This window comes from Anomaloglossus baeobatrachus, chromosome 5 (genome assembly GCF_048569485.1).
Source record: "Anomaloglossus baeobatrachus isolate aAnoBae1 chromosome 5, aAnoBae1.hap1, whole genome shotgun sequence".
Lineage (NCBI taxonomy): Eukaryota > Metazoa > Chordata > Amphibia > Anura > Aromobatidae > Anomaloglossus > Anomaloglossus baeobatrachus.
In genome coordinates this window covers 516242340-516268887 of record NC_134357.1, presented here as the reverse complement: position 1 = coordinate 516268887, position 26548 = coordinate 516242340, and the positions used below count along the sequence as shown (strand labels likewise).

The window sequence follows — 26548 nt, the reverse complement described above, 5'->3', positions numbered from 1 at the left end:
CTGCGTCGCCGGGAGGGGGGCCCTTGAGGGGGAGGTACTGTTACGGTTGCTGTGAGCACTGGAGACTATGTCCAGATTTCTTGCTACTGCACATGTGCGAGCGCTGGAGACTAAGTCCAGATTTCTTGCTACTGCACATGTGCGAGCGCTGGAGACTAAGTCCAGATATCTTGCTACTGCACATGTGCGAGCGCTGGAGACTAAGTCCAGATTTCTTGCTACTGCACATGTGCGAGCGCTGGAGACTAAGTCCAGATTTCTTGCTACTGCACATGTGCGAGCGCTGGAGACTAAGTCCAGATATCTTGCTACTGCACATGTGCGAGCGCTGGAGACTAAGTCCAGATTTCTTGCTACTGCACATGTGCGAGCGCTGGAGACTAAGTCCAATCTTGGAGCCATTGCACATGTGCGGGTGACATCATCGCTGACACGAGGTCACATGTCTCTGACACCTTCTATGCGATTGGTCGTTGGTCATGTGCTTGTGACGTCTTGCTCGGTGATAGGCCAGCATGACGTCACTCCTGTCGTTCTGGCAGCGGATTGGCTCTGGTGTCCTCCATCTTGGATGAGGCACAGAGTCTATATAAGACCCTGACACACGCCGCATGGTGCTCAGTCCTCTTGGTTCATGCATATGAGTAGACGCTCTGTGCGCGTTCCTCTAGGCATTCCTCTGTCTATCCTAGGTGAGCGCTACCGGCAGGGTAGCGTTCTTATACCTTACAGCTTCGGCTGCTGTCCGTATCCTTACCTCTTAGGGGAGCGGACATAGGCAGGTGCCTGAGGCACATGGTCTGGCTGGGCCTTGTGATTCTACTCGTAGGTGGACGTTGCCGCTAGGGTATCGTTCCTTATACTGCGTCTGGCAGTTGTTCGTATCCTCGCACACTAGGGGAGCGAACAGAGGTAGGAGCTTTGTGCGGCTTACGCTGCTGTTCGTCTCTTTTGCACCACTAGAAGAGCGGACCTAGGCAGGTGGCATATCTAGTGGTTCGTGTCCTCGCACACTAGTGGAGCGAACGCAGGTAGGAGCTTTGTGCGGCTTACGCTGCTGTTCGTCTCTTTTGCACCACTAGAAGAGCGGACCTAGGTAGGTGCCATTTCGCACACATTGCTTTTGTCTCTGTGATTATTAACAGAGATCATTCCACACACCCTCCAAGTAAGGGAGGAATTGCTTTACTTACTTATTATATCCTTCTGTGAGTTAACAGAGGTATTGCACTCTGCCATAGTCTGCAGCAAAGTCTTTGCACGGTGGACCCTGACTGTCTGATACTCCTTTCAGTTATTATCAGACAGCTCCCCGTAACACCCGCCCCCGTCGTTTGTGCGTCATGGGCAATTCGTTGCCGGTGGTGCACAAAGTCGTTTACCCCCGTCACACGTACTCACCTCCTTAATGTCGCTGTGGGCGGCGAACATCCTCTTCCTGAAGGGGAAGGGATGTTCGGTGTCACACAGCGGCCGCCCAGTAGAAGCGGAGGGGCAGAGATGAGCGGGACGTAACATCCCGCCCACCTCCTTCCTTCCGCATTGCCGGCGGGACGCAGGTAAGCTGTGTTCGTCGTTCCCGGGGTGTCACACGGAGCGATGTGTGCTGCCTCGGGAACGACGAAAAACCGGCGCGCAGAAGGAGGAACGACATTATGAAAATGAACGACGTGTCAACGAGCAACGATAAGGTGAGTATTTTTGCTCGTTAACAGTCGTTCTGAGGTGTCACACGCTACGACATCTCTAACGAAGCCGTATGTGTGTCACAAATTCCGTGACCCAGACGACATATCGTTAGGTATATCGTAGTGTGTGCCGGGGCCTTAAGTGGCAGCGGTGTCCAGAACTTTGGTTTACTAAGTTGACGGTGTCAGCTTTATGGACTGAGTGAGTACACAAGTGACCCCTACCTCCCCAATGGCCCATCCCACCACCCATCACCGAGTCCCGGGGCATACCCCCCTACCTGTGGAGGGGTAAATACCTGGCTGCCCACTCCATCGCCCCCAGGTACTCCCAGCTGCAGTGGTGGTACTCCACCTTACCACACACCATGGGTGGCGTCACAAACTTTAAATGCACAATCCCTTGTACATACCCCCTTAATTTGAGTGGCCGCATGACCCCCGGGTCCGAAGACCCCTCGAGCCACCACGGATCCGGATCAGAGCAGCGCGGCTGCTGACACGGGGGCAGCACACCTCAAAATTCATGGTGTCACAAACAGGATACGAGCAGGACCCACTTACCTGGGTGACGTGTGCTTTGGGGACAGAGGTCCGCAAGTCAAGATCCCGTTTCCCGCTAATTCTGCTATCTTCCGCAATGATTTCGAACTAAAACGTCATCTTCCCTGCGAAAGCGTGCGAAGCAGAAGCCCCGTCCTTCGTCCTGAGTGTGAGGAACCGGAAGTTCCCAGAGGGCCACAGCATTGAGAGGAGTGATGAGTGAAAACCGAGGGAGCGCGCGAGAATGTCGGTGCCAGACGATGGAAGTGTGGCAGCGCTGCCTCCACCCGACCGCTGGTGCGGTGGACGCTGGTCCGGCCGCAGGAGCGGTGGCACCAGGACCCGCGGCGGTTGCGCCGATAACCTTGACCTATGTGCCGGGCGCCGCCTGGCTCCCACAGTATCATAGCCGACCAGATGCGCTGCAGGGATTCTGGAGGAAGATATGTAACCCTCTTGATATGTATGCCCTGACCGGACGGCAGCGGGCGTCCGTGGTACTGGGGCAGCTGACCGACGCTGCCGAACTGGAAGTGGAGACATGGACTGAGGAGGATCGGGTCACGGTACCCGCCATCTTTAAGAGATTGGGAGCTACACTTCAGACCCGCACAGAGGCTGAGCTGAGGATGAGGTTCTATAGCTGCAAACAGCGGCCCCAAGACAGAATTAGGGATTACGCCTTAAAGTTACAAGCGGCGCTGCGGACCCCGAGATTGACTAACGATATTGTAAAGCTGGAAGGGAACAAGATGCTGATGGAGCAGTTCCTGCAAGGCTTAGGGTCAGTGGAGGACCGCAAGCAGCTCCGGCTGTGGGCCCTGGAACTTTCTGCTCAGGACTTTTCTACCCTGAAAGAGCGGGCAATCAAAGCCCTGCAGCTCACGCAGGCTCCTGACTCTCCACTCCCATCTTGGCAAGCTGGCACATCCCCATTACAGGTGAAGCCTACTGCCTTAGCACTGCCAGAGCCGGCTCCTCTAATAACACCCGAGAGCGGAACAAGTGATTTGTCTGCCCAAGTACAGCAGCTGAGTAACGACGTTGCAAGGATTCTGGAGGTGATGCAGCTCAAGTCAAAGACCACACCATCGAGGGAAATCCAGCTGGCCGACTGCCCGGAAGATGTCCCCTGGATAAGGAAGAGAACCCTGGCGTATAAAGGATGGAACAGTGACCGGTATGGACCACCTGTTTGTTATAAGTGTAACAAGACTTGCCACTACACACGGAGCTGTCTTTTAAACGGGCAACCCCTGGGGCCAAGGGCCAATCTCCAGAAATAAACTCCCAATGCCCAGCAGACTGCGAGAGCAGTATGTAGGGGGACGACCCATCGTTTCCATCACCCTGGATGGGATCCTGACCTCTGCACTCCTCGATACCGGCTCCCAGGTAACAACTACTCCCTATGTATTGTATAAGAAGTTTTGGCTTGACGATGAACTTACCCCCCAGATAACAGCATTACCATCTACGCTGTCAACGGGCTACCAGTGACTCAAATCGGGTTCAAGGAGGTGACCATTAAGGTGGGCCGGGTAGAATTGATGAGGCAAGACCTCATAGTGGTACAGAATGATCCTAGTGATCGGAACCCTAAGATTATTTTAGGCACAAATGTCATTGAAAATTGTATAGGAGAAGTATTGTTTTTGCTTCAACAGCTGTCTGAGACTGCGGGAGCAGGGCGGCAGAGTCCTGCAACGTGAGATCCGAGACCTCCTGCAGCGGCAACAGGTAAATCTCTCTGTAGGGGAGATAGGTGGTGTACAGGTGATTGATGTGGCCCCTTTTTTAGTGCCCCCACGAAGTGAAATGATTATATGGTGCAGGGCAGCTGTAGGCTCCCGTGGACAGGATTACCAGGCAGTGGTAGAGCCCCTGCCCTAAGAGCATTGGCCCACCGTGTTTACGGCCAGGGGGGGTAGTCAACATCCAGAAGGGGAGAGTGCCCATGCGAGTGTTGAATTGTGGGGAAGAGGAGGTCGCACTACCCAGATATGCCACCATAGCCAAGCTGTTCGTAGTCAATGCAGATGACATCCATGCAGCGGGTTCCTCAAACAAGCCTAGTCAGTTCCCAGGTGACAGCCCCCAGGGACCGGTGGAGAAGTGGCGTCAGGAATTACACGTGGGCACCGACTCTACACCTGCACATCATAAACAAGGGGTCTACAGGGTTGTCCGGGAGTATGAGCAGGTCTTTAGTAAACACCCATTGGATTTTGGGTGGATAAAAGGGGTACAACATCACATACCCACAGGCACTCACCCACTTATCAAGGAGAGGTATAGGCCCATACCACCTGCCCATTACCAATGGGCCAAAGATATGCTCAGAAGCATGAAGGAAGCAGGAGTGATCCGCGACAGTTGCAGCCCCTGGGCTGCTCCACTGGTACTTGTGAGGAAAAAGGATGGTACCATGAGAATGTGTGTAGACTACTTACGAATTAATAAGATCCCCGTGTGGCCCCGCCCTTCTAATGGTGCCACTAATGAACGAGAATATTTAACAGAAAAGTATTCCATATTATTCCTTGCTGCTACAAAAAAGAAAGAAAAAATCCAGGACAACCCCATAAATAAAAATTTTAACTGCCAACTCTCAGAATATAAGGGGAGATCTGTGCCAAGGGCAGCACTAACTGTACATACAGCCCTGGTCTTGGCACAAAGAGGAGGAAACATTGCAATATAAAAGCAATAACAGCCAGGTACCTAATAATGGAACTCTAGAATATTAACGATATAAAATCAGAAAAAACAAAATAAAATTATTTGTAGTATAATAGTGCACGTGTCATAGGGCTTAGGAATAGTGATAGTGTGGAAACATTGTACTGTGTGTGTATGACAGTACTGTGGGAACATTACATTGTGCGTGGGGGGGGGGATGGTGGTTCCGTAGAAACAGTGTGTGTTGGGAATGGCAGTACTGCAGGAACATTACACTATGTGGTCGGGGGGCCAAGTAAGGGTATGTGCGCATGTTGCTTTTTACCTGCTTTTTACCTGCTTTTTTGCTGCTTTTTCTTCTGCGCTGTTTAATGCCAAAATGGATGTGTTCTTCTATTCAAGCAAAGTCTATGGGAATTTGGGTTTCTTGTTCACACTATGTTGTTCAAAATGCTGCCTTTTTGTGGCAGAACTTTGGTCAAAAACTCAGCTTTGCAGTGCAAAACCCAAATGGCAAAAACAATTGACATGTTGCTTCTTTGAAAAGCTGAGTTTTTGACCAAAGTTCTGCCTCAAAAAGGCAGCATTTTGAACAACATAGTGTGAACAAGAAACCCAAATTCCCATAGACTTTGCTTGAATAGAAGAACACATCCATTTTGGCATTAAACAGCGCAGAAGAAAAAGCAGCAAAAAAGCAGGTAAAAAGCAACGTGCGCACATACCCTAAGGGTAACCGCACAATGTGGACCTATACATGTTTCCTGTCTTTCATTGTGGGGTATTATGTATGTATGAAAAGAAAAACAAAAAAAAAAAGGAAGTCGATTCTTGACAGTGGCAAAACAAAAACACCTAAATAGTCTCAATACTGAGGGGGTTAATGTGTCGTGTGCCCAGTAATGGGGAATCTCCACACCCCTCCACCTGCAGAGCCGCACACTAGATATATGGCTGCTCTGTGCTTACAGGACCTGTGATGTCACATTATCCATACAAGAAAGCTCAGAGCCGCACACCTGTAGTATTAGGCTGGTTTCACACTACGTCTTTTTAACATCCGTTGAAAAACGTTTTTTTTAACGGAAGTACGGATCCTGTGCAAATCCGTTTTGTGTTTAATGCATTTTCAATGGACTCACGTCCACTTCCGTTTGCATTCGTTTGCGTCCGTTAGACGCAGGATCCGTCATTTTGCGTTAATTTAACATGTTTCAAAAACGCAACATGTAGCGTTTTTTGTCTTTGTCAAATTAACGTATGTCACAGGATCCTCGACATTCGACATCTCTCTCTCTCTCTCTCTCTCTCTCTCTCTCTCTTCTCTCTCTCTCTCACTCTCTCTCTCTCTCTCTCTCTCTCTCTCTCTCTCTCTCTCTCTCTCTCGTCTCTCTCTCTCTCTCTTCTCTCCGTCTCTCTCTCGTCTCTTTCTCTTCTCTCTCTCTCCTCGTCTTCTCTCTCTCCTCTCGCCTCTCTCTCTCGCACGCTGCCCGGCTCTGCTATGTGCACGCAGCCCGGCTCTGCTATGTGCACGCAGCCCGGCTCTGCTATGTGCACGCAGCCCGGCTCTGCTATGTGCACGCAGCCCGGCTCTGCTATGTGCACGCAGCCCGGCTCCTAGCAGCTGTAGACACTCGTAACCAAGGTAAATATCGGGTATCCAAGGCCGATGTTTACCTTGGTTACCAGCGTCTGCAGCTGTCAGAAGCCTCCTCCCAGTCTAGCTCCCCTCAATCCCGATCACATGACTCCTTTGCCCGCCCCTAACATCCAGTGCAGGATCCTGCAAAATAACATATGCGTTTGCATACGTTATTTGCTGTAAAAGCAGGATCCGTACTTCCGTTAAAAAAACGTTTTCAACGGATGTTAAAAAGACGTAGTGTGAAACCAGCCTTAATGTACAGGAGCACAAATAAGCTGTGGTGATATATAATCATATACATACACGATGGGTCAGCACACCGCCATTAATGACTACATGAATCCCTTCTTCTATACACGTATAAAACATGAGGCTCTTAGTTACCAATTTTATATTATCACAAAGCATGAAATCCATCCAGCCAGGACAAGCTGTGCCCAATGTGGAGGCCCCAACTCCAGGGACTCACCTCTCTGTGCTTACCAAGGCCTCAGACTGACAGGGGAAGATAGAGGAGCCATGTGTGACTGGGAATAAACCAGTGTGGGGTTATCTGGGAGGATAAAGGAGCACAGCCCGGGGGAGCCACACCCCAATTTATTACTACAAGAAAGCCCAATATGGCCCCGCGCTCCTCTAGGATTTAAGTGAAATGGTCATAAACAAATATAAACATAAAAAAAAACTTGTATGGACATATAGTAGAACCATGTGTGTCCGAGGCAGACATGAATGTGCGTGATATGGATGTGGTGGAGTAATGTGTGTGGGCGGGGCAGATGCATTTGTGAATGAGGTGGAGAGGGTGGAGGTATGTATAAAGTGGATTGGGAGCAGCCATGTTTGGATGGGATGGATCATTGTTTATGCAAGATGGATATGTGGCGCCCTGGACTAGCCAGGTCGTCACAGGTACTGCAACAACACACCACACACCCCGAGATAGGCACATCAGCCAGACACCAAATCCTTGTTGCCTCCCTCCAGGGGCTGATGTCCACACCAGGTGGGGTGGAGCCAGGCAGTTGGCCCCACCCACTGAGGAGTTCACAGTCCTGGAGGCGGGAAAGGAAGGCAGTCGAGTAAGGGAGGTCAAAGAGTGAGGAGTAAAGTGGTAGTAGAGGAGCAGACTGACCGTGTCCGGGTACGTGGCCCGGGCACCAAGAGCAAGGTTGGCAGACGGTGGTGGCCGTCTGCAGGAGAGGCAGATCAACGCGGAACCGTAGGACCGGGGACGGGCAGTGGCCCGCCGGTACCGAACCGGGGGAGCGAAGTGAAGCCAGCACAAACCGGCAGGGCCTGCGGACCCCGACCAGGCTTGGAGTTGCCGTTAAACAGGTCAAATCCGTTAGTGACCGGAACCCCAGGGGTTTCCAAACAGCCAAGACCCGATTGAAGGCAACCGTCCAAACAGCGAAAGGGAAATACAGCTACCGCCACAGCTAGAGTTCCCAGGGCCAGAGCCTGCCGGCAAAAGGGCTCCTCTGGCATATATCCACGCTGGGGAGCGGGTTACCGGTGGGGAAGCCATCGGGACCGAAGTTACACAAAAGGTGCAGGGAAAGGCAGCCACCACCAACCGTCCGGGAGAAACCACAGCAGCCGGCTGCGGGACCCGTCCATCCAGCCGTTTGTTTTACCAGAGACTCTGCATCCGTTCTTGGCTGAGTGAGTACCACCGTGCCATCCGGCACCGCGCTGCCCCCGCGACCCTGCACCTCACCAACCGTGCCTCACCTCACCGGGCCCCGGGACAACCAACCCCTACCCACGGAGGGGGAAACAACATCCCAGCTGCTCCCTGCCATCGCTCCCGGGATCTCCGTCACCAGCAGCGGTGGTGCCCCAACCTCACCACAAACCGTGGGTGGCGTCACAGACCAAATGCACAAACCAAACCACCCCTTTCACTCACGGGCGAGGAGCACCGCTTGAGTCCCCGGATCCGGCCCACCGCTCGAGCCACCGAGCAGCAGCAGCGCCGGACCCAAACGTGGTGAGCGCAGCGCCCTCCCCGCCCGCGACAACTTGGCGTCACGAACAGGATCTTACCGTTCTACCGGCTGGTAGAAGTGCGCCTTGTGTCCCACCGGCAGTGTCCGGCCGAAAAATTTCAGAAGCCGCCATCTTAGGCGCGAAGATTTTCCCGCTCGAGCATCTTCTCGAGCAGTAGGGGCGCGAAAGCCGAAGCTCCGCCCCTGAAGACAGGGTGCTGAGAAAAGACCAAGGGGGGATGGATCGCGTCCGGCCGCATGTGAACCGCGGCTATAAAAGCAGGGACGCCAGGACCCTGCGGCCATATTTGGTTCCTGGGAGATACCGCTGCCAGTATGCACTGTCCGTCCGGTAACACCGCAGTGCCCGCGCCTGGAACCGCAGCGTGGGTGGAGGTCCGGACCGTCCAGCTGAGCAGCCGCCTGCAGGTCCGAATGCAGCTCCTCCTGGAGGAGTAGGAGGCCGACATGGCGGACGTGGTGGCGGCCATATGGAGACGCGAGGTGGAGGAAGAATTGGAAAAGCGGGTAAGCGACCTACACCCCTGTGTTCCTACGGGATCGGTCATTGCGGCTGAGGGGCCCGGTCTGCGCCCCGCTCGCCCCTGCTGCCTCCCCCGTTACCCGTGTTGGCTGCCGCTGCCCCGCTTCTAGGCCCGCTACCCCCGCAACCGGTAGCGGAACCCTGCCTATCCGCCCAAGCGGACCCCCCTGCAGCTGAAGCCCGTAGCCGCCCCGAGCCGCTTCCCTGGAAGCTTCTGAAGACATCGCCAGTCGGTGAAGGCATGCCGGTGGCACCAGAAGTAACCGTGCCTAGTCCCGTTCCGGCTCCGGTGATCCGTCCCGTGCAGGAGGAGGAGGAGGTCAAGCGGGAGAGGACCCCTGTGCCCATCCCCCACACCTCGGCTGAGGCTGCGCCGGGTCGATGCTGCAAGGCAGCGCCCCAGGCCATGTCACCGCGGGATCTTCCACCGAGGGCGCCAGTAGTGGGCAGTGTAGTGGAAATCCCGCGGGGCCCGACCCGCACGCAGGGGCAAGCAGCAGCCCCTTACTGGGACAGGGAACCAACCCCGCTGGGCTGAGAAATTGCGGAGAGGGAGAAGCGGAAGGCTGAGCTGATAGCCCGCACCATCCAAGAAAAGGAGAGCCTCCGCAGAGCCACCTTCCGGGTACGGGGCCCGATCCACGAGGGGAAAGTGAGAAGGTTCGATGTCCGTCGGGGATACGGATGTATCTTCGAGCCGGGCCTGGAGGCCGAAGTGTTTGTGGCCCGTCGGGACGTTAATGCCCATCTGCCAGAGGACCACCCGGGCCGCAACCTGCTCCCGGGCGACTTAGTTACCTACACACGGCACTGTGGAGAGAGGGGCTGGTTTGCCCTGGATGCCAAATTGAGAGGAGGACAGGAGGCCCAAGCGCCGGCCCAGCCCCCTCATCCGGCCTGTGTTGTGGATCTAAAGTAAGGCGGCGGTCCCTCCGTTGCACCGTTGTCCCCGTCGGGACCACCAGTACCGTTACCTGTTAGATGAATGACTGTAATCAACTGAAGATGTTACCTGATTGTCGACTGTGATTGATCCGGCCGTTGCCGGCAAGTAGTCCCCGTAGGGACCCTTTGTTACCGTGCATAAGGAACTACTTATGGACATGCCTGAGAACTAGCAGGGCAACCACAAACTAGTGGAAATGTAAATATGTTGGCATGATTCTGTTACCGCCTCCGGAGGGGCTGATTTGGAGGATGGGCCTGGAGGAAAGAGATGGCCCAGGCCCACCACTACAGTAACCGGTGGCGATTCTCCGGGGGTCAGGGGTCCCCCATGGACGTGGGGTCCCCTGAAGTGAACGTAGGGTGCGAAACACTGTACCCGTTCCCGCTTGGGCAGCCTGGATCTGGACTGGGGTCAAGGGGTGCTGCCCACTTCTTAGGGGCAGCATCAGGGCCAGGTTGTTTGGGTGGGAGAGCGGAAGCCGTCTGTTTTAATAAAAAGTGACTACCGTTAGTAACGTTAAAAGTACTGTGCCTCATGTTAAGGGAAGATCCATAAAAATTGCTTGTTGAATGTTTTTACATGTTTTCTACCTCTTTCAGTTAAAAAAGAAAAATAAAACCGGTGATGGACGGGCAGCCCGCAGACGGTCTGCATTTAACCAAGGGCGAATGTGGCGCCCTGGACTAGCCAGGTCGTCACAGGTACTGCAACAACACACCCCACACCCCGAGATAGGCACATCAGCCAGACACCAAATCCTTGTTGCCTCCCTCCAGGGGCTGATGTCCACGCCAGGTGGGGTGGAGCCAGGCAGTTGGCCCCACCCACTGAGGAGTTCACAGTCCTGGAGGCGGGAAAGTAAGGCAGTCGAGTAAGGGAGGTCAAAGAGTGAGGAGTAAAGTGGTAGTAGAGGAGCAGACTGACCGTGTCCGGGTACGTGGCCCGGGCACCAAGAGCAAGGTTGGCAGACGGTGGTGGCCGTCTGCAGGAGAGGCAGATCAACACGGAACCGTAGGACCGGGGACGGGCGGTGGCCCGCCGGTACCAAGTTGGGGAGCGAAGTGAAGCCAGCACAAACCGGCAGGGCCTGCAGACCCCGACCAGGCTTGGAGTCGCCATTAAACAGGTCAAATCCGTTAGTGACCAGAACCCCAGGGGTTTCCAAACAACCAAGACCCGATTGAAGGCAACCGTCCAAACAGCGAAAGGGAAATACAGCTACCGCCACAGCTAGAGTTCCCAGGGCCAGAGCCTGTGGGCAAAAGGGCTCCTCCGGCATATAGCCACGCTGGGGAGCGGGTTACTGGTGGGAAGCCATCGGGACCGAAGTTACACAAAAGGTGCAGGGAAAGGCAGCCACCACCAACCGTCCGGGAGAAACCACAGCAGCCAGCTGCGGGACCCGTCCATCCAGCCGTTTGTTTTACCAGAGACTCTGCATCCGTTCTTGGCTGAATGAGTACCACCGTGCCATCCGGCACCACGCTGCCCCCGCGACCCTGCACCTCACCAACCGTGCCTCCCCGCCTCACCTCACCGGGCCCCGGGACAACCAACCCCTACCAACGGAGGGGGAAACAACATCCCAGCTGCTCCCTGCCATCGCTCCCGGGATCCCCGTCACCAGCAGCGGTGGTGCCCCAACCTCACCACAAACCGTGGGTGGCGTCACGGACCAAATCCCCAAACCAAACCACCCCTTTCACTCACGGGCGAGGAGCACCGCTCGAGTCCCCGGATCCGGCCCACCGCTCGAGCCACCGAGCAGCAGCTGCGCCGGACCCGAGCGTGGTGAGCGCAGCGCCCTCCCCGCCCGCGACAGATAGGTCAGAATGATGTGTGTACACGGTCATGGGGTGGTGCCATGTAGGTATGAGTTGAATATGGTAAAGCCGTGGGTGTATGACGTGGAGTTGGCAATGGGGGCACAGAGCGGGACCATGTTAGTACAGACACATGTGGGGATGCATCGAGGCCTCTTGGGATGGGGCGGCGCATGATGGGTACACCATCTAGGGGGTCATGGCTTGTGGGTACACTATGTATGGGTGGCGCTGTGTGACTATGCTGGGTAGAGTGCAGGGGCACTGCCGTGTGGGTACACTATGTAGGGGTGGCGCTGTATGGAGTGCGGGGGCACCGCCGTGTAGGTATGCTGTTTATGTAGTGGAGCTGTGTATTAGAGATGAGCACATTTATTTATGTGTAATAGAATTCTCAAATTTTTGAAATCTCCTTTTTGTCCAGGAAGCACTTTTTCTGCTCTTCACTCTGCAAATTGGCAACAAGAACTTTGATGTGAATCAGGTTTCCTGATAAATTTGTGAGATTTGTCAAATTTCTGGATATTGGATAATCTCTACTGTCAATGTACAGTACATATGGATGTGTGTGTGATTCCTTTTTGGCACATCCAGTTTTTGTCTTGCAGCCCCATTTCTCTGACCTTAGTTCAGTCCCAGGGACTGCACTGTTTGTCTTATAGATGTGGGGCATCTTGGTAGAAGTTTCTCCCATTCTCTTACTTAGGCGGCAGTCATAAGGCCAAATAACTGCAATACACGGACAAGCTGGCGGCCTCCTGAACTGAGCGTGAGTGCTTTATGGAAATATATGAAGCTGTCATACTGTGATTGGGAGACCCCCAGGCCAGTCTGTACATTGGGGTCTGATCTATACAGTGATCTGACTATAACCTTACACTGAGCCATAACTTGCTCTTCACGGCTTTGCATAATTACCCCACGCCTCCATTTCAAGACATATAGTTCCCAACCATCCCAGATTCAGTGGAATTGTCCCGCTATTCACTGCTTTTGTTCCAATTCCACCTCTCAGTGCTTAACTTATATTCTCATCTGGTTTCACGGAACAAGAACTAGTGACTCCTTTTCCTAAGACCTCTGTCACACGTTCGTGCCTCCGGTACGTGTTTGACAGTTTTCTCACGTACCGGAGACACGTACACACGTGGACCTTTGTATTCCTAATGGTTTGGACACACGTAAGTATTTTGGAACGGAACGTGTGTCCGTTCCGTACTTACGTGTGTCCGTGTATTTCTCACGCAGACATGTCCGTTTTTCTCCGGCATCACGGGTGTCACACGGCCCGCACCCGTACCACACAGATGTAGTGTGGATTCGGTCCCGTGTGACACGCGCCGGAGAAAATGCACGTGTCAGAGAAAAAAACAAACAAATCTTTACTCACCTTCTCCAGCCCTCCTGTCTCTGCCGCTATTGTCACTTGCTGCCGACTGCCGCTCATTATGCTCATTTAATATTCACTTCACTGCGGCCGGAAAAAGCAGCAGCGGAGAGTCGGCAGGGCTGGAGACCGAAGATCAGTACCCTGGACAGCAGCAAGGACCACGTGAGTATGCAAATTACCGGTTCTCCGTGTGCTACCGCGGATAGCACACGTAAAACACACGTGGCCTGCACGTACCAGAGACACGTACTTACCAAACGCAACACGCAGGGAAAATACGTGTCTCGCGGCACGTGCGTGATTTTCACGTATGTGTGACAGTGGCCTTAGGCAGCAGCTCTACTATTGAGCCACTGCCTGTACTGAGAGGTATAGGAGGATTTTGTAATCCTGACCTGTTTTCAGGAACCCAGAAGAAGATTATTCAGATATATATACACATATATCTCTACGTAGGTTAATAAAAAGTTAAAATGTTATGTTTCTATAAAACTACTATAAAGAATTGAGAAAACAAATTACAAAAATATATACTATTTTTTTTAATTTTCAGTTCTCCTCAGGACTCAAACCAACAGCTCTCAAACATTTCATCAGGAGACCTAGCTGTTGAGCTACAGACTCTGGAGGTATCACAGGGAGAATTTTCTATACTTGAAGCTGACTCCACAGACAGATTACACTGGACATGGAGGTCCATTGTACAGAGCAGCATCTCTATGTCCTGTATCCTAGAGGGAGAATAATAGAGAATTGTTTTAGAATAAAATACAAAAAATAGAATGTCATTTTTATTGCGTTTTTTTTTTTTTTAAATAATAAACATCACAAATCAGTAAATAACATGGACATATTTGGTGTCCCTTTAACCACCAACACAGCACAGCAATCAGATTATTTATAGGGTTCGGTAAATGGCGTAAAAGCATGGTATGAATTATTTTTCTCTATTAAACCCCCAAAAAAGTAATAAAAATGTAACGCTTAGGCCATGTTCACATGTAGCGTAAATGCTGCATTTTTCCTCCAGGTGTCCACACTGCGCAACGTAATAACAATCTTCTCTGATTATTGCGTGTTTGCGTTTCTTCGATATTTCATATGTAACACGCCTGGACTATCAGGTCATCACAGGGAATTGTGCAATTTGCCCTTCTGTGCAATATCCACCTCCTCCTTGATTATGGGTCCCCAACTACATGGTGTTGCCTACATCAGCCAATTAAAATCCTACATACACTCTGCACCACACCCACCAGACACACCAGTGGACGGCCTGAGTGGAATAGGGTCGCCCACGTGGGGGGTTGGTTGGGGAGGTCAGGAGTGTCAGTTCGTTGAAGTTGAAGTTGACAGATGGAGAAAGAAGGAGAGAGGAGGTCAGGAGCCAGGCTCCTTGGAAGCAACTAGATGGCAGACGGTGGTCTGGGCCTAGTAGGAGCTGGACCCCTGGTCGCAGGGGATCGTGACAAGGGGCACGGAACTGTCGAGGAGGACAGCCAGCGGCCTTGTACCATCACCGGGCTAGGACCAGGGCACGACGGGGTACGTGGACCCTAGGTCAGGGAGTAGCTTCAGGCAACCTGACAATTTACCCGACGAGAACGGAGCCTTCAAGATCCGCTCTCCTCCAGCTCCAAAATCGGGGTACTAGTGCAACGAGGGGGATAGGACTTTCCACTAAAACTGTCCAGAAAATCCCAAGCGTGAACCCTAAGAGCAAGCTCCCACAGACCCAAACTAGCTTTCCTCAGCGGCAGCGGTGTCCAGAACTTTGGTTTATCCAGTTGTCGGTCTCAGCTTAATGCACTGAGTGAGTACGAAAGTGTTCCTCTTCGCTCCCCATGGCACCCCCCAGCTCCCATCACCGAGTCCTGGGGCATCCCCCCTACCCGTGGAGGGTTCTAACATCCGGCTGCCCCACTCCATCGCCCCCGGGTACTTCGCATTACCACACACCACGGGTGGCATCACGATTTGAGTGGCCGCACGATCCCCGGGTCAGGACGCCCCTCGAGCTACTGTGGATCCGGATCCGAGAAGCACGGCTGCTGACACGGGGGCCGCACACATACATGTTTGTTGCAAATGTGAATCTTGGTTTTCAATATATTTTAATACTACAGAAAAGCTTTGCTTCTATGTTTAAAAATGTAATGGCACATTTTTTGCTTGCAATTTTTTCATGCTCCACAAAGAAGCCTATAGCAAAAAAAAACCCCACCAAAAGCGAAGTTGAGCAACGTCTTTAGATGCTCAGCCGGTGCAGATTTCATGAAATCATGTCCACTTGGATTGAACATTTAGTCTGTGTTCACATGTAGCATAAATGCTGCATTTTTCATGCTTCATTTTTTACACAGAAATGCTGCTGTGTTTAACTGTCCAAGCAAAGTGAGATTTCATGAAAAGACGCCGCTGAACTCTGCAGTTTTCGGCTGAGGGCCAGTGCAGCGCTCCCCACCTTGTCACCCCCTTGGGTCCAGCGTGATATAATAAGCGTCCGAAACTTTTTTTTCTGTGCCCTTATGGCTCAGTCTGCAGCATTAGCACATGATAGTTTAGACCCTCACACATGAATTTGGGGATCTACGCACTCAGGTGGTGCAATAGCTGCAGCACATCTCGTGCCTTTTAGTTGTGGCCAAGTCCCATCTTGAACCTAAGGTTGTGCTCCCTGATAGGGGAGTCGGGATAGGTTCAGGGTTTTTAAGGGAGCCTGCAGGCTATATTTCAGGCTCTGTCCCCATTCTTCAGGGAATGTGAGTGAGGATCGTTGTCTCCTGTTGTGGGGAGAGCCACAGTCCAGGGCCTTCTGTCTACCGACCAATTCTCTGGCATTTCAGTCAGTAGATGAGTTTTTCGCAGCCTTGGTCTATGGTGACCCTTATGGCGTCTCCTTGGCGGAATCCAATCTCCATAATGTCCAGCAGGGGGCATAGCAGGCGGAGGAGTACTATTCTGAGTTCCGAAAATGGGCCACAGACACCCAATGGAACAATCTGGACAATCTGGATCTTTGGACTCAGTTCGTCCAGGGTTTGTCTGCTGGGCTAAGGGATTCTGTGATCCAGTACTCAGCGCCTACATCGCTGGAGGCCACTATGTCCCTTGCCATCAGGGCGGATAGACGCCTCAGGGAAAGACTGACCAAGACCCAGTTACCAATAGTCCTGTCTCAGGAGAAGGTCCCACAGGGCTATGTGGATGAACCCATGCAAGTGGGGGGGGGGGGTCACCCCTTGTGCTATATTTTCTGCCATTCGCCATGGGATGGGGATTGTTTCTATTGTGGACTTAATAGTCACTTTATTGGGCCTTGCCCATCTCGCCCCAAATAAGTTTCTCCTCCCAAGAAGCCGCATTCCCCTAGTCATTTGGAGGAAGGCAACCAGAGCATATATACAGTATTTGCTCTATATATCTCTGTGCCGACTATGCCTATGGCGGTACTACATTGGGATACCCTTCCCTCTCCTTAGGTTTTGCCTGAGTGTAAGGACCATGAGTCAGTTTTTCTGTAGCACCCATACTAGCATCCCCGTGCTGTCCTGCATCCCTTCCCTGGTAAGGATGTTGGTTCTCTCACCTGTCCAGCCATCCTGTGGTTGCCGCCTTGTCCTCAGATCATGCTGCTGTCTCTTGGGGCCTGTACACACCACACAGGCCTCCTGGGAATGCCTGTAATGCGCCCTGACCCGGAAGTGCCTCTCAGGTCAGCTGAGAAGTTACAGATATTTAAGGCACTTTTTAGTAAGGTAGCATGGCCAGGGTGGACAGGCACAAGGTACCAACAGGGCAGGATGGACAGGAACAGGGTACTAACAGGGCAAGGAAACAGGAGGACAATAAGGCCTGACAACTTGCTAACTAGGGAACACTAATAGCATTGATCAGGCACCTCCCCTGGTGGGAGAGTGCCTTAAGTACCCAATGCCTTCCAGTGATAGGAACTTCCAGGAAATGACTGGCCCTTTTAAGAGAAAAGCAGCAAACGCATGCAAGCCCTAGGAACACTCCTGGAGGACCTGCGCCCGAGAGGGGGGAAGCTGAGGACACCCATGTAGAAGACGCGTGGAAGCCAGGAAGCATGGTGCAGGCCGACTGCGGTGGTGAGTGAGTTGGCACCCCTGCAGGGAGAAGAGCGAGCAGTGCAGGGATGCTGGCACTACATCAAGTTAGTGTAGAGAGGTTGTTCTTTATAATTAGGTCAGATTTGAGGTCATCTATGAAGGAAGATCTGATGGAAGCGATACTATTTCTCAGAACAAATTCATAGACTGCACAAATGTTATTCAGTACGCTATTGTTGTAAACTGTTTTTTCCCACTTACTGCATAGTGTATTGCATATTTACAATTTATTAAAGTTTTTGTGTTCTAAAGTTGTATTCCAATAAATATATTTTCTGTTCTATCTAAATTGATTATTGTATCATAAAAATGATTAAAAGCCAGATGTCATCATTTTACTACAGTAAATTTATCACTTAAATATGAGCCATCTATGAGGGAGTCGAAGTCAAAGTCAGAGGTTTAGCTCACCAACTCCACAGCCCTGGTGGTATCAGCCTCATGCTGTGGGGAGGCTTTTCTTCAGCAGGGACAGGGAAGATGGTTGAAGTTGAAGGGAAGATTGATGAAGCTAAATACAGGTCAATCCTTGAGGAAAACCTGTTAAAGACTACAAAAGACTTGAGACTGAAGCGTAAGTACACTTTCCAGCAAGACAACGACCCTAAACATCCTGCCAGAGCTACAATGGAGGGTTCAGATCAGAGCATAATCATATGTGAGAACAGCCGGGTCACAGTCATTATTATTATTATAGCGCCATTTATTCCATGACGCTTTACATGTGAAAAGAGGTTACATAGTATGGACAAGTACAATAATCATAAACAAAACAAGGCACAGACTGGTACAGGAGGAGAGAGTGTTATGGACAAGATTATGAACTATTAAGAGTTATATGAAGATATCCAAAAAACAGGATTTAAGATAAGTGCTTGAACTGTGTACCACACCTATATCTCACTCAGACATAAGACTTATCAGTCTGGACTTTCATGTGACAAGTGAATCATGCTGACATAGCTTAATATAAATGAGCAAATGCATTGTACATTACAGTATACTGTATATCACAGAATAACCTCTATGATAGTTTACCCAATAGGAGACGTGTTGCGTATTCTTGGCTCCTAGCCAACTAGTTTCCTTTAAATGTATGAACTTCCGTAATTAAAAGTAGTCATATTTTCTATGCAGATCCGTGTCATTTCTCGGGGCTGTATGGAAAAATAGTATGCATGCTACTAACAAATGACTCATGATTTGGATGCAGACGGGGTTAAGGTAGATGCACAATTAGATTGCATCACTGTAAGTTTATGGCCTGCTTTAACAAATGGCGCCCAACGCACCTTAGGACGGAGCTTTTGGATGACGGACGGCCATGCTGACACCTTGATTCGAAAAGGCAACTACACGAGAGGGGAGATTGCGCACTCCACAAGCAGGTGAGAAAATTTGTCTTATCTCACCTCGCAGACCTCATGCGTGTATTTGCATTTCGAAAGGGGGGGTTGGGCTGTCCCAGTCTACACACCTAATGACCGCCATCTCGAATGAGATAAGCCGTCCTAAGAGATCCCACCTGGTCATGTCATTTTTACCTTAAGCTGTCTGCATAATGTTAAATGTATGTGTTTTGGGGGTTTTTTTGTCTGTCCTGTGGAAAAAGCAAAAGTTCTAAGTTTCGTTTTCTTTGAGTTAACGTTAGAGAAAATGAGAAAGTTGTGATATAAGGTGACTTCTGGTATGATCCAGAAATATATGGTTATATGTGTGTGTAATGCAGGTGAGATCAGCCACCTGGATGGAATATATAGTATCTACAGTTAGGTCCAGAAATATTTGGACAGTGACACAATTTTCGCGAGTTGGGCTCTGCATGCCACCACATTGGATTTGAAATGAAACCTCTACAACAGAATTCAAGTGCAGATTGTAACGTTTAATTTGAAGGTTTGAACAAAAATATCTGATAGAAATTGTAGGAATTGTACACATTTTTTTACAAACACTCCACATTTTAGGAGGTCAAAAGTAATTGGACAAATAAACCAAACCCAAACAAAATATTTTTATTTTCAATATTTTGTTGCGAATCCTTTGGAGGCAATCACTGCCTTAAGTCTGGAACCCATGGACATCACCAAACGCTGGGTTTCCTCCTTCTTAATGCTTTGCCAGGCCTTTACAGCCGCAGCCTTCAGGTCTTGCTTGTTTGTGGGTCTTTCCGTCTTAAGTCTGGATTTGAGCAAGTGAAATGCATGCTCAATTGGGTTAAGATCTGGTGATTGACTTGGCCATTGCAGAATGTTCCACTTTTTTGCACTCATGAACTCCTGGGTAGCTTTGGCTGTATGCTTGGGGTCATTGTCCATCTGTACTATGAAGCGCCGTCCGATCAACTTTGCGGCATTTGGCTGAATCTGGGCTGAAAGTATATCCCGGTACACTTCAGAATTCATCCGGCTACTCTTGTCTGCTGTTATGTCATCAATAAACACAAGTGACCCAGTGCCATTGAAAGCCATGCATGCCCATGCCATCACGTTGCCTCCACCATGTTTTACAGAGGATGTGGTGTGCCTTGGATCATGTGCCGTTCCCTTTCTTCTCCAAACTTTTTTCTCCCCATCATTCTGGTACAGGTTGATCTTTGTCTCATCTGTCCATAGAATACTTTTCCAGAACTGAGCTGGGTTCATGAGGTGTTTTTCAGCAAATTTAACTCTGGCCTGTCTATTTTTGGAATTGATGAATGGTTTGCATCTAGATGTGAACCCTTTGTATTTACTTTCATGGAGTCTTCTCTTTACTGTTGACTTAGAGACAGATACACCTACTTCACTGAGAGTGTTCTGGACTTCAGTTGATGTTGTGAACGGGTTCTTCTTCACCAAAGAAAGTATGCGGCGATCATCCACCACTGTTGTCATCCGTGGACGCCCAGGCCTTTTTGAGTTCCCAAGCTCACCAGTCAATTCCTTTTTTCTCAGAATGTACCCGACTGTTGATTTTGCTACTCCAAGCATGTCTGCTATCTCTCTGATGGATTTTTTCTTTTTTTTCAGCCTCAGGATGTTCTGCTTCACCTCAATTGAGAGTTCCTTAGACCGCATGTTGTCTGGTCACAGCAACAACTTCCAAATGCAAAACCACACACCTGTAATCAACCCCAGACCTTTTAACTACTTCATTGATTACAGGTTAACGAGGGAGACGCCTTCAGAGTTAATTGCAGCCCTTAGAGTCCCTTGTCCAATTACTTTTGGTCCCTTGAAAAAGAGGAGGCTATGCATTACAGAGCTATGATTCCTAAACCCTTTCTCCGATTTGGATGTGAAAACTCTCATATTGCAGCTGGGAGTGTGCACTTTCAGCCCATATTATATATATAATTGTATTTCTGAACATGTTTTTGTAAACAGCTAAAATAACAAAACTTGTGTCACTGTCCAAATATTTCTGGACCTAACTGTATATTGTTATCTCAATCAATGTGTAGGTTCATTATTTTGACTGTCTGGAAGACGGGAAAGAATATAGCAGACGCTGGCGCTTGAGCAAAAATGAGGAAGTGTCACGATCTAATAGCAGCTGTGTGAAAAAGAGGAAACTTGTATTTCGTAGTTAACTGTTCAGGTGGCAGAAGGTATACTGCGGTATGCACCGATGCGTGACATGTCGTCAATAATCGATAATTGATAAGGCTGAGGGTCCAGGTACAGAGTTATGGTGAGTGCCTTGAGAGCCCTGACTGTATCCTGGTACGTCTCCCACAGAGAGGAGACGGTAAGGGGGATTTTCCTTAGTTTCTGCCAGTACAGAGTTATGGTGAGTGCCTTGATAGTGCCTTGAGAGCCCTGACTGTATCTGGTGGAATGTAATGTGTTCTCCACGAGCCTAGGTAGGAGGAGCATTAGAGAGAATCTTTTTTTCTTGGTCTTAATCAGAGTTATTGAGTCTTGAATGGACCATCCTCATGAGGTGTATGTAGTGTGAACAGATTTTGCTAGTGTGACGCCCTGGACAAGCCAGGGGTCACATGTAATGACATCACCACACCCTACACCCCGGTTAGGCACATCAAAGCTAGACCCAAAAATCCTTGTTGCCTTCCTCCAGGGGCTGATGTTCACACCAGGGGGTGGGCCAGGCGGTTGGTCCCGCCCACCGAGGAGTTCACAGTCCTGGAGGCGGGAAAAGTGAGCAGATTAGTTTTGGACGTGAAAGTGTGAGGAGCAAAGTGGTAGGAGAACAACTAACTGACAGCGTCCGGGTGTGTGCCCCGGACAGAGACAGCAAGGTTAGCAGACGGCGGTGACCGTCTGCAGGAGTGGCCTATCGGAGTTGCCGTAAGGACCGTGGACGGGCGGTGGCCCGGCGGTGCCGGACCGGTACACAAGGAGAAGCCAGCACCATTGGCAGGGGCCTTTCGGACCCCGGCAAGGCTTGGAGTCGCCGTGAATTTGCCAAATCCGTCAGTGAAGGGGACCTCCGGGTTTCCAAACAACTAAGTCCTGATTGAAGGCAACAGTCCAACCGTATGAGAGAGGCACCGCCACCGCCAAGGCACCAGTTTCTCAGGGCCAGCGCCTGCGGGCAAAGAGGGGCTCCTCCGGCCCATATCCAAGCCGGGGAGCGGGTTACCGGTGGGAACCCATTGGAACCAACAGAAGTACTAGGTGCAGGGAAAGAGACAGTCACCGTTAACTACCGGGGAAAAGCAACAGCAGCCGTCCGTGGGAACCGTATTTCCAGCCGTGTGTTTTACCGAGAACTGTGTCATCATCTCAGGCTGAGTGAGTACCACCGTGCCGTGCGGCACAGCGCTGCCCCCGCGACCCTGCACCTCACCAGGCCCCGCAACCGGCCTGCCATCACCCATCCTCCACCCCATCACTGGGCCCCGGGACAACCAACCCCTACCCACGGAGGGGAGAACTAACAACTCAGCTGCTCCCTGTCACCGCTCCCGGGATCCCCATACAGAGCAGCGGTGGTGTTACCAAAAATCACCACAACCGTGGGTGGCGTCACGGACAATAACCAAATCCCCACCACCAATTCACCCCTTTCACTCACGGGCGAGGAGCGCCTCTCGAGTCCCCGGGATCCGGCACACCGCTCGAGCCACCACCGAGCAGCGGCAGCAGCAGCAGCGGCCAGACCCGAGCAGTGGGACAGCGCGGCGTCCCCTCCTCCGCCCACGACAACTTGGCGTCACGAACAGGATCTTACCGCTCTGCCGTTTGGTAGAGGTGCGCCTTGTTACCGCCGGAGGTGTCCGGCCGAAAAATTTCAGAAGCCGCCATCTTTGGCGCGGAAAGTTCCCGCTCGAGCGTCTTCTCGAGTAGTGGAGGCACGAAGGCCAAAACCCCGCCCCGATAGAGGAGCCGGAAAGAGGCTAAGGGGGACGAAATGGCAGCTGGCCGCGTGTAGCTTGCGGCTCCACAAGTAGGGACGCTGGGACCCCACGATTTGCTGACCCCTGTAAAGAATGTCCGCTCCACCTAGTTATGCGGAGGCTACCGAACCCGTGCACGGGACAGCGGCATGGCTGAGGGCCCGAACGGCAGGGATCTGCCGACGCTACCGGAGCCAGATCTGTAGGCTGATGGAGCAGTGGACCGCAGAGGTGGAGGAGGTAGCTGCGGTCGCGCGGGTGTATGGAATGGAGGCCATGATGGAGGAGCTGGAGAGTAACCCACGCCCCTGTGTCCCCGAGGGACCGGCCAGTGCGGCTGAGGGACCCGGTCTACCCCTGGCCCCCCTGCCGCCTCCGTCCTCCTTGCCCATGCACCGCGCTGCACCTGGCCCGTCGGGCGTACACCCTCTGTAGCAATGGCTGAGAGAGTGACGAGCCCGGAGGCTGCGGCAGCTGGCGGCGACCCGCCTGGCGCAAGGGAGGATGATAGCGACTCTGGACCGGACACGGAGCCTGTTTCTGAGGAAGCCGAAGGGGTCGTTGCCCTGTGCGACATGGAGGCAACTTACATTCCCCGGAGCGGGAATAATGGGTACCGTGCGGCCCTACCCCGCCGCGCCTGTTATGCACTGGAGGGGCTGATTCCCGTGTTCCTCCACCCGGGGCCGGATGAAGATGATGAAAGCCAGCAGTAAGGGCAGCGGAGCACCGTTGTCCCAGTCCCCATTGGGACAATCTGTGTGTTGAAAAGTTGTGAAAGTTTTGAAAGTTTATGTAAAGATGATAAGTGAATGAAACCGAAGAAAAGTCACCTGATTACCGCTGATTGAAACCGGTCGTTGCCGGCACCGTTGTCCCCGTGGGGACCGTTACAAAGCTGCATAAGGAACTTCTTATGGAGAAGCCTGAGAACTTGCAGGGCAACCACAAACATTAGTGGCTTGTAAATAATGTGTTGTTGCAGCTTCCAACCGTTGCCGCCTCCGGAGAGGCAGATTGGAGGAAGGGCCCGCAGTGGAGCAGGCTGGGGCCCAGCCACCACCGGAACTGGTGGCATTCCTCTGGGGGTTCAGGGGTTCCCCATAGACATGGGTCCCCTGAAAAGGACAGAACCCGCTCGGGCAATTTGTGCAGGACTGAGGTCAAGGGGTGCTGCCTGTTTGCTAGGGGCAGCATCAGGGCCAGGTTGCTTGGGTGGGAGAGAGCGGAAGCCGTAACCGTTTGAAACCGTTGAAACCGTTTAAGGAAGAGTACCTCCCGATGTGGGAAGATGTTATTTTAATTTATTGTCTGACACCGTTTTACATTTTTATATTTTTACAGTTAAAAAAAGGAAAAATAAAACCGGTGTTGGACGGGCAGCCCGCGGACGGTCTGCATTTTGCTAAGGGGGAATGTGACGCCCTGGACAAGCCAGGGGTCACAGGTAATGACATCACCACACCCTACACCCCGGTTAGGCACATCAAAGCTAGACCCAAAAATCCTTGTTGCCTTCCTCCAGGGGCTGATGTTCACACCAGGGGGTGGGCCAGGCGGTTGGTCCCGCCCACCGAGGAGTTCACAGTCCTGGAGGCGGGAAAAGTGAGCAGATTAGTTTTGGACGTGAAAGTGTGAGGAGCAAAGTGGTAGGAGAGCAACTAACTGACAGCATCCGGGTGTGTGCCCCGGACAGAGACAGCAAGGTTAGCAGACGGCGGTGACCGTCTGCAGGAGTGGCCTATCAGAGTTGCCGTAAGGACCGTGGACGGGCGGTGGCCCGGCGGTGCCGGACCGGTACACAAGGAGAAGCCAGCACCATTGGCAGGGGCCTTTCGGACCCCGGCAAGGCTTGGAGTCGCCGTGAATTTGCCAAATCCGTCAGTGAAGGGGACCTCCGGGTTTCCAAACAACTAAGTCCTGATTGAAGGCAACAGTCCAACCGTATGAGAGAGACACCGCCACCGCCAAGGCACCAGTTTCTCAGGGCCAGCGCCTGCGGGCAAAGAGGGGCTCCTCCAACCCATATCCAAGCCGGGGAGTGGGTTACCGGTGGGAACCCATTGGAACCAACAGAAGTACTAGGTGCAGGGAAAGAGACAGTCACCGTTAACTACCGGGGAAAAGCAACAGCAGCCGTCCGTGGGAACCGTATTTCCAGCCGTGTGTTTTACCGAGAACTGTGTCATCGTCTCAGGCTGAGTGAGTACCACCGTGCTGTGCTGCACAGCGCTGCCCCCGCGATCCTGCACCTCACCAGGCCCCGCAACCGGCCTGCCATCACCCATCCTCTACCCCATCACTGGGCCCCGGGACAACCAACCCCTACCCACGGAGGGGAGAACTAACAACTCAGCTGCTCCCTGTCACCGCTCCCGGGATCCCCATACAGAGCAGCGGTGGTGTTACCAAAAATCACCACAACCGTGGGTGGCGTCACGGACAATAACCAAATCCCCACCACCAATTCACCCCTTTCACTCACGGGCGAGGAGTGCCGCTCGAGTCCCCGGGATCCGGCACACCGCTCGAGCCACCACCGAGCAGCGGCAGCCGCAGCAGCGGCCGGACCCGAGCAGTGGGAGAGCGCGGCGTCCCCTCCTCCGCCCGCGACACTAGTACTTGAGATATCAAAAACAGCTGGCGTATAGTGAGAGTGAGTGTAATTTCTTATCACCCACGTGACACTGGTGCTCTACTTCTTCCTGGAAGATGTTTGTATGTATAATGTACGCAGTTTCTGATGTAGAACACCGTAGGAAAGTTGAAATTGAAAAAAAAAAAAAAGAGAAGTGTTAGTTTTTATTTGAAAATCTGTGAATGAGGTAAAATTAGACCAGCAAGTTTAATTGTAAGTGACACACGTATGTTGAAAAAGAGAATGGAGAATTCTCCCAAGGGGGGAGATTAGATGAGAATTGATTGAAGGTACAGGATGTGATATGGAATGTCAAGGGAAGTGAAAGTATTGAGATGGTTTGAAGAAATGTAATTCTGAATCTAGTAACTACACTATGTGTATTTTACCTGTCTGTGAAAATGGCTTCTCCAGGCCCATTATTAGAAGCAACGCCCTCCACCCTATAAGTCGTCTCCATAGGTTGGACTTGTGTACTGTCTGTGGAGCACTGTGTCCACGTAAGTCCACACCATTATTTCCTGTCCTGAATGTAGAATTTTTTCTGTCACTCTGTGTTTTGGGTGGGATATGGTATGGGGATATTATGTCAGGGTCTGACAGGCGATAGGGATATGCTGGAGGCTCGGCCCTGACTACCATTAGGTCTACCGTCGAGATGAGGGCGAGCACAGGGTCCCTAGTCACAGGGTCAGCCCCGGGGTCTCTATATAATCCATATTCCCAGTGACAGATTGAATACCTCCTGAATGTAGATGGCACAACCCATGTCCCTCCCTCCCAGGCCTCTTCAGACAACATTTTTGGCCAACACCTACTTACTCTTTTAGCTGCCATTTCATCCCAGTCACTACATAGTTCCTCATTTGACGCCATTTTAGTCTGGCCGACACCCAGTTCCCTTTTCCAGCCGCCATCTTAGGACCCAAAGCCACTACTCTGTTTATTGCTGATGCAGCAGAGGCTGCAAAGGAGGGACATAGGGATCTGAAATCCACACTACGTTTTTGCTCATATATGCAGTTGTGCCCCATTGTGTTCCCACTAATGACCCATAACAAAGGACATTGCTGATAGTCCTGTGGAAACCTTGACCCCTCACTTTTGCATATTTGTTTTTGCTGTACCTAGTATAAAATTTATTGGACCATATAGACTGCTCACTATTAGTC

General features: G+C 51.7%; 1 protein-coding gene across 1 annotated transcript in view; it reads right to left on the bottom strand.

Annotated features, from left to right (window-relative positions):
• Positions 1 to 26252, bottom strand: part of LOC142312867 (uncharacterized) — a 180174-nt gene extending 153922 nt beyond the window's left edge. Inside the window, exon 1 of the mRNA XM_075351853.1 lies at positions 26199 to 26252. Coding sequence (XP_075207968.1) covers positions 26199 to 26252 — 54 coding nt within the window. The remainder of the gene's footprint in view (positions 1 to 26198) is intronic.
• Between the last annotated feature and the right edge of the window lie 296 nt (positions 26253 to 26548).